The sequence below is a fragment of the Sphaeroforma arctica genome (genome assembly GCF_001186125.1).
Source record: "Sphaeroforma arctica JP610 unplaced genomic scaffold supercont1.668, whole genome shotgun sequence".
Taxonomy (NCBI): Eukaryota; class Ichthyosporea; order Ichthyophonida; genus Sphaeroforma; species Sphaeroforma arctica.
The window spans coordinates 2,649-10,992 of record NW_014039890.1 but is presented as its reverse complement, the minus strand read 5'-3'; the positions used below and the strand labels follow the sequence as shown (position 1 = coordinate 10,992).

General features: G+C 44.2%; 2 protein-coding genes across 2 annotated transcripts; both read right to left on the bottom strand.

The window, feature by feature from the left end:
* Nucleotides 1-6,423: 6,423 nt before the first annotated feature.
* SARC_07934 (hypothetical protein) lies at nucleotides 6,424-6,720 on the bottom strand (the record flags this gene model as incomplete). Its single annotated transcript, XM_014298097.1, has 1 exon — nucleotides 6,424-6,720. The coding sequence occupies one exon, from the start codon at nucleotides 6,718-6,720 to the stop codon at nucleotides 6,424-6,426; it is 297 nt and encodes a 98-aa protein (XP_014153572.1).
* Nucleotides 6,721-7,871: 1,151 nt separating this feature from the next.
* Nucleotides 7,872-8,270, bottom strand: SARC_07933 (hypothetical protein; the record flags this gene model as incomplete). The annotated part of the gene is made up of 1 exon (XM_014298096.1): nucleotides 7,872-8,270. The coding sequence occupies one exon, from the start codon at nucleotides 8,268-8,270 to the stop codon at nucleotides 7,872-7,874; it is 399 nt and encodes a 132-aa protein (XP_014153571.1).
* Nucleotides 8,271-8,344: the final 74 nt, after the last annotated feature.

The window sequence follows — 8,344 nt, the reverse complement described above, 5'->3', positions numbered from 1 at the left end:
GGCTCTCGGCTAGCCGGTGGCCCGTATTCTATAAATAAAATAATCTGAGAAGAAGTCTCAAATTACTCTTAAGTTCTCTCGGGCTGACCCACCTATACTTATTTTAATTTGAGAACAAGTCCCAAATTACTCTCGGGCTGACGACGTATAACGTTATTAACGTATATGGAAATACGTCTACTACTGAAGTCTCTCACTCCCTATCAATTTACAATCAAGGGCTGAAGGCTAAAGGCTGAAAGCTGAAAGCTAAAGGCTAAAGGCTAAAGGCTGAAGGCTAAAGGCTGAAGGCTGAAGACCTAGATTGTGAAATTGTTGACTCTGACACTTCTGTAGATGGGTTGGGCGAAAAACGTTGAACAAACAGATGAATATTTGTCGAAAACGTTGACGAATTGGAGCTGTCGAGTATAGACTCGATGAAAATTGATGAAAACGTTGACTCGTTGGGACTGTTGACTCGATGAAATTGCCGAAAACGTTGACTTTCTGAAGAGTAGACGATCTCCTGTACAGTGACAGGACAGGCTTCACGACTGGCGTGGATAATCTTCTGAACGGGGACAGGCATCACAATGTCGCAGGTAAATTTACGCATGATATTTTCTTTAAAAAAAAAAGCTTTCTGAAGCAGTACTGTCGAGTGTCGACTGTGGCGTGGATGCTGGGGGATAGCTCCCTTCTGTGTTGTGGCATAGTAGTGTCATATTTGTTGTCGTTTGACGTAGAGTCGTTGTCGTAAATTCGTTAGCTGCTGAAGCGACGAAGACTGGCGACGAATTGACGATATCCGAAAAAATCGTGTTGCAAAATATTTACAACAGGAGCCAAAAATAACATCACAAAAGTCACCGAAATTCTAGCAAGTCAAAATAGACGAAAAAAAATTTCGCGCATAAATATTTATACATAATTGGTCCTGGCGAAGAAAAAAATGCATGTACACAAGTTCATTGACGGATGTATACCATGTCTCAAAAATACGCAAGAGGGAATTTCACCCCTTACAATCATTTACAGCCGCATATCCAAGCGACAGAGTCCAAGTGGACACCATAAGGCCACTATTGGATTCCTATAGAGGACACACATACGTGTTAGTATATCTCGACGTATATTCATCGTACGTCATTTTGCGTCCAATTATGGACAAATCAGCGGCTACCATAGCACGCACACTGGTACCAATTATATATGAACATGGATTTCCACATATCATACAAACGGACCAAGGTACTGAATATGTTAACAACATACTCTCAAAAGTTGTTGAACAAGCGCCAATGCAACACCTAGTCTCTCGACCGTATCAACCTAACGTCTTAGGCGCGAACGAACGATCACATAGAGACCTCATGCCACTGTTACGGTAGTTCGTTGAACAGAATCTAGATAACTGGTGCTCACGACTTCCATTCGTACAGATGGGCCATAATCTGCGTACATCCAGAAGACACAAGTCACCGCGCTTTAATGTGTACTTTGGTCGCAGGCAGAATCAACTCACGGACTACAATGAGCCAGTGACCGCATCCAGTACAACAGTATCTTGGTAAGAGCGACTGCAAAATCTAGAAGAAGCCATTAGGCCACAACTAGAAAGCAATGTTGCACAGTATCATGAGAAGACGCGAGCAGCATCCGATCGAAATTACCAACAGAAGTATGTTAACTTCCAGAAAGGGGACCTTGTCATGGTCCGCTATCAAGGTGAAATGAACAAGTTAACAGCACCAAATGGCGGACCATACAAAATAGTATGCAGGGAGGGCAACGGGTATTTTGTCTGTTACCTTGATGGGACTAAAGCCCCCGAATATCCTGACTCGATCAGTGATGAGCTACTTGGCCTCGTAAAAAGGGCCAGTGCTCCGGAAGCATTTGCTTCCAACAATCACGTACAACCAAACGAAGAGACTCAGTTCTCATCGCTAGTCGACGACAGGCCGTCCATCCGAGGTGATGGATCCCAGGAGTACCTACTGCAATGGACAGATGGTGAGCGTACCTGGACACATGAATCAGACATCGCAGATGCTGATGTCATTACAACATACCGTCAACGCAGGAGATGTAAAAGAAGGCAGTCAAGGCCAAAGAAGCCAGCGACAACGAGCACTGATGAAAGATCAGCGAGCCACAGACAGCGCAAGAGGCGGGGGACCTGAGCAAGTCTCACTGATACCACAGGACACTCCCACTTTTCTCGCCTAGAAGCATGTTCCCCCCACACACCAGAGAGACAAGGACCAGAGACTCGGTTGTAGAGCCACCGTTGAGATGCGTTTTTATAAGCCAAGTTGACATCAACCGAGAGCACCGGTCAAGACTACACCGGTCAAGACTGACTCCGATGAGCGTGGTAGAGGACTCCTGCTATAGTATAAATTTAATTAATCGGTAATATGTAATAGATAATGGTGACAGGTTCTTAATTTTATGCCCTCTAAGAGACAAACTTTTCCCTGTATACAAACGCCAACCTATAGATAATCTAGTACTGTAAGATGTCACTTTCTACTCTAAGAAGCATAAAGTTGGGGGGCTATAGAATCTAGGAACCAGATTATCAAAAAGCCAATCCAAAACCCAAAACCCATAATCATTGAGAGACTACAGGTCTCAGGCCAGATTTCACAGCAAGAAACCATCTTTGACTTATGGCAGTTATCAGAGTTAGCTCACTCCCGAGAGCTAGGTCATCAGAGTTAGCTCACTCCCGAGAGCTAGGTCATCAGAGTTAGCTCACTCCCGAGAGCTGATTGCAGTAAAAGTCCCCTTAAACCATTATCAGTGTGGAGTTAAAATTAGTTTACAATTAATTCACACGAGGTGGATTATTTGTAGATCACGTAGACAATCAAATATAAGAATAAATACACCGCACTGAGCCTCAGGGAAACTCAGTAGGTTTTAGTATCGTATTTTGATGTGTTTACTATATAGTCAGGTTGCTCAAATTACTCCCAAGAGTTGAGTTATTACTTAACCGACTTCCGAGATCAGGATAAGTTTCTCAACCGCTTCCCGAGAATGGATTAAGCCTGTCAACCGCAACATTATAATAATAACAGCGGTTCTATGTGAGTCACAACCTATGCGGAAAGGCATCATGTGATCAGCGTGAGATTTAGTTACAGAGAAGATTGAAATAGAAAAGCATCGAAGTGTGAAAGGGTTCCGCATAAGGTTTCTCATACTGACCATATGAGTTTTTACCCTGGCCAGCCCAAGCGGCTGAACACTATCACAACACCTTAGGTATAAAACCAAAAGTGAGGTCAGAAAGAAATGTATACATTTGCACTTTATTTAAAGTCTACTACATTGCACTCTAACAATCATCAAATACTGAGTTTGGAATTAGGATTGAAATATTTCTGATATTAAAGTCACCAGAAATATTAGCGGTAGAACCGGGAAGATAAAAAGTGAGGTCAGAAATAAATGTATACATTTGCACTTTATTTAAAGTCTACTACATTGCACTCTAACATTCATCAAATACTGAGTTTGGAATTAGGATTGGAATATTTCTGATATTAAAGTCGCCAGAAATATTAGCGGTAGAACCGGTAAAATATACCGGGACTCCCGCGTGTGAGAGAAACACTCAAGTAAATCCTGAGTCTAGTGAAAACACAAATAAAGATTCAGTTCGGTTCTTTCAGACTAGGGACTTTTCCTAGTTGAAATAACCGTACTTGAGAAGAGGTCTATTGTATCCTATTGTCTCGTACCTTTCAGCTACTCTCCATACTCTACATACAGCATCCAGTGACGCTTTGTCATTTCCCAGAATTCCTTATGCGAGCCCTCAAATACGGAATTTGTGAAAAGTCTATTCTTTAGTGGTTCCATTACAGGGCGTTCACACTCTTTTGTTACTAGACTCTTGTGCGGCTTTCGAAGCTGTGCAGCAATTGATCTGTCAGTTTCCATGGCCGACGATCCTTCTGCCAATTCAGTGTGCTTTGATTCTGTGAATTTATCCTGGCGCTCCGATATTATTTTCGGATTCTCGATGATAGTAAGATATATTAAGCGCTCTATATCCTCATCTATATTGCCAGAAACAAAGCTTTGCGCGTCCCACTTGCTTTCTTTGCTTGTACACAAATCATCGCTGTCTTCGCCATCGTCAGAGACCTACATACTGGAATCATACTTATATCTCTCCAATTCATTCGCTGCCGCCCATCCACTTTGCTGCACTAACGTCCAAACTAAAGACGCCACGGGCACGCATTTACCACCAATGCCAAGCGGGTATACATAATAACCGTTATTCACCTAACAATGCCCTTATGAGTCGCACGATATCAGTGCATATGCTTTCATAGATGATGAAATTAGTGAGCTAGGAACACTCGCACACACAAACACATCGTTACTACTATTTCCTGAAAAATCCGCGCCTACATTGATAATCATTCATTTACAACCTTTTTTGCTTCGTGAAAAGTTGAAGTACTCACATGCTCTTCTACGTGCGCAGCCGTTCGAGAGCGTCCATTGGTATACGCAGCAATACCGAATAAATCTATCATTGCCTCCGTTCGTATATATGGAAATTTATGCCAGTTTTTAAACTTGATTATCACATAAGTATCTTTGAATATCTCCGGCACATCACACACCCCGAATGCTTGTTCTGTACACTGTTGCTCTGTGAAAGAATCATACTCGCCCATACTATATACTGTGATTATATCAGGATGAAGAGATAACCCAGCCAATGCGACCTCATCTGATGGCATACTATCCTGCCCTGTAAGCGCGATACACTTCGTTCTCGTTCGATCGGTTACCCAACTACTTCTGTATGCGTGTAATCCTTGTCTGAAAGCCTTCTCACATAATGGTGTATATCACTTTTTTAAGGGTCTTTTCATAGCCGCTAAAATATCATATGTTCGACTTTCTATACATTTTGATATATATTCAATGACTAATGGCATTACGGAATCCATACGTAATCCAAATAAATATTGTCTTGACTTGTGCAAGTGTCTTGTATACTCACAACCTCTCAATAAAGCATATACCATAAAATTGTGATCAGTAAGGCCTTTAGTCTTGCAAAATGCAACCCGTTGTTCTGATGCAAACATACATACCCTAAAAACTGTGGTAATGAGACCGAAGCACACATTCACGCCAAAGTACACTGAAAAATCAGAATCATCTGCCGCTGCAAGGTCCCAATTTCGTGTAGTCAACACAAGTATACAAATTGTGAATCAGCTTCGTGAAAGGGTGCGATATAGTACTCTGTGCGCATCGTCATACAAGCATTTGCAGCTGTTCGAGTGTGTTCCCAGGTGCGTATACAAACTGCAGACAACAATTGAATACCGTTATTTGATGATGCCAGCTGTGCCTTATCGAGTTCTTGCCATTTTTGCCAATCTCGAGCGGCTTCAGCGTTTCTTTCCTCCTTCTCTCGGCAGTTGGCATCTGGTATATCGCCATCAAACACAAAAATAGGGGTGCATCCAAGTATTGTTTTGCAGTTTGAATACGCCAGTTTAAAGCAATCTACAATCTCGTTCTCCAAGGCATCACTTGAACCGTTGTTGTGGTGTACATGTATTCCGCGAGCTAACTCTAAAGCATTGATAAAGTTGCTATTAATGCACCTCCTTAACGCTATATGGAGGATTCTTGATGCGTCGATATAACAAAACTTGTTCTCTGTGAGCGATTGAAGTGTGGAGATGTGCGTCTGTTCTCTCTTCAGCTGTGCGATGATGGTACCATTGATCTTAATGTACGAGAAAATCTTCTCCACCCCCGTGATGGCTTATGTAGGCCTAGTGCTGCGCTTGGTAACTTTGAACAGAACGCAGTTTGTACTGATTTACAAATGATAATAACAAACAAAAACATGTGCGTAAAAATCCGTTGTCCCATTTTTTTTTTGAAATCAGATTTTTATAGGTCTATTTACGGCTCGGAAGAACAATTCCACACTGACCTCCAGGGCCCGCTCCTACCCGGCCGCTACGAAAACAGATACATTTTAAATATGTTCGATGCTGGTACCTGTGACGATTTTCACAAAGCACTCCCTAATAAACAAACTATGTTTATTATCATTGACCGACTACTTATGGAAGTCCCGGTATTCTGGGTCCCGGATACTCTTACAGCTGATAACGACAAATCATTCAACAGTAAGGAAATAAAAGATGTACTTCTCCAACGCCGCATCCAACTCAGTCGCCCGCCTACTTATTCCACATCGCGAAACGCCAAAGTTGGGAGACCACATAACACCCGTGACGGATTAATTCGTCTTTACTCATTGATTCCGGCATGCCTCGCCCTGGCTGGGAAGATGTTCTACTCTGGGTCGAATATATACGCAATAGGACTCTGGGAGGAAACGATAAGCTTCGCACCCCCGCACAAAATTTCTTACAGGAAGCTCGCCCACGGGATCACAAAGCACGGTTTGGATGCGTAGTCATGTTCAAACTTCGTGGCAAAACTGCAAAACGCACCCTTAAACATGACCCACAGATGGGTTTCGGCGTTTTGATTGGCCGAAGTATCAATTCTACTCCCTTTTGCTACCGTCTGCAGAATTTCGCAACACAGCGCCAAATCGACACCCAAGACATTCAGTTCATCACCGAAGAAAATGCACAATGGACCCCAGATGACCGAACGGCCACTCGGTCTGCCACACCTAGCTCTTTTAACATTCCCCATGACTGATTTCTCTCAACCCGCTCTCCGGACACTATCATCCCTTTCCAAGGCCACATTCCTCCTATCGGCCAGCTCGTACCCGATGTCAAACAATCCAACTGTTAGAGTGCTGTGTGGGGGACTAACAGTAAAGTGCTAGTGTATCTAAAGCATGGTGCGTTCAAGTGAATTTATTCATGATCTCACCCTCAATTATATACTGATGGTGTTTGTACTAGTGTTCGACCACTTGGGTTGGCCAGGGTAAAAACTCATATGATCAGTATGAGAAACCTTATGCAGAACACTTTAGCACTAGGATATATTTTCTAGAAATAAATATATCATATTCTCTGTTACTATACTCAGTCTCGACCTCGGCTCTCGGCTAGCCGGTGGCCCGTGTCCTATAAATAGAATAATCCGAGAAGAAGTCTCAAATTACTCTTACGTTCTCTCGGGCTGACCCACCTATACTCATATTAATTTGAGAACAAGTCCCAAATTACTCTTGGGCTGACGACGTAAACCGTTATTAATGTATATAGAAATACGTATTCTACTGTAGTCTCTCACCAACCTCCCACCTAAATCACAGGATGCCCAACTGCTCCCAGCCTTTTCGCCCATCAGCCCTACTCCGACTGCAGACAACAATGCTGTTCCCTCTTCCAACTCGTCTCAGTTTTCGCCGCCTAACCAATCTTCCCCAGCCACACCCTCGAACCCCACAACACGTCCGCACACACCCCTTCCAACACCTGCACCACCCCTCCACCCTCCACCCCCCCCCCACCCCCCTCACTATGCCACTCACCCTAGTCACCCCAACATTTATTGTCACCCCACACCAAACCTCCCACACTCCTGAAAGCCCACTGCCGCCTATACCGGCCAGGACCTCCTGTCGTCTTTAGCACACCACTGGCTCCGCTTCCACATTCCTTCAACGTCCCTCGCTCTCGAAAACCACTTCCACCAACACCTCTTCCCCGACCTCCCACTCACATACAGACGGCGCCCCCGCCACCTACCCCGCACTCACTGATTGATTCCCTACCTCTGACCCGGATGTCTCTTTGAACGACGACATTTCACGATGCACGTCCACCTGCCGATTCTGCCAATGCACCTATCACCCTGACCATATTCCCTCGGTACGATCGATCACGCTAACCACACGCACCGAAGTGACGCTCTTCGAAGCTGCTTCCTTCCACGATCCTAACGTCCCGGAGTATATCGCATTTGCACACGAATCCAAATCTTGGCCATCCTGGGCAGCTGCCATCGAAACAGAACGTGCCAATCACATCCGAAATGATCTCGCAAATATCATTGCACTGGCTAATGTCCCCCCGCATTCGACCATCATTCATAGCAAATACGTTTTCGCCCTCAAGCATGATAAGTATGGACAGCTCACACGCTACGAGGCACGAATAGGTGCTCGCGGAGACGAACAACAGCATGGGGGCCGTTTCACTGGCACTTATGTCACAGCAGTCCACTCTACTGCCCTCCGCCTCTTTTTCGCCAAAACCGCCTTCGAGCGCAAGGTAGTCCATCATTTTGACGTCACATCAGCCTATCTATGTAGCAAGCTCGACTTCCCCGTATATATGCTCTATGGAATGGGGTCTGA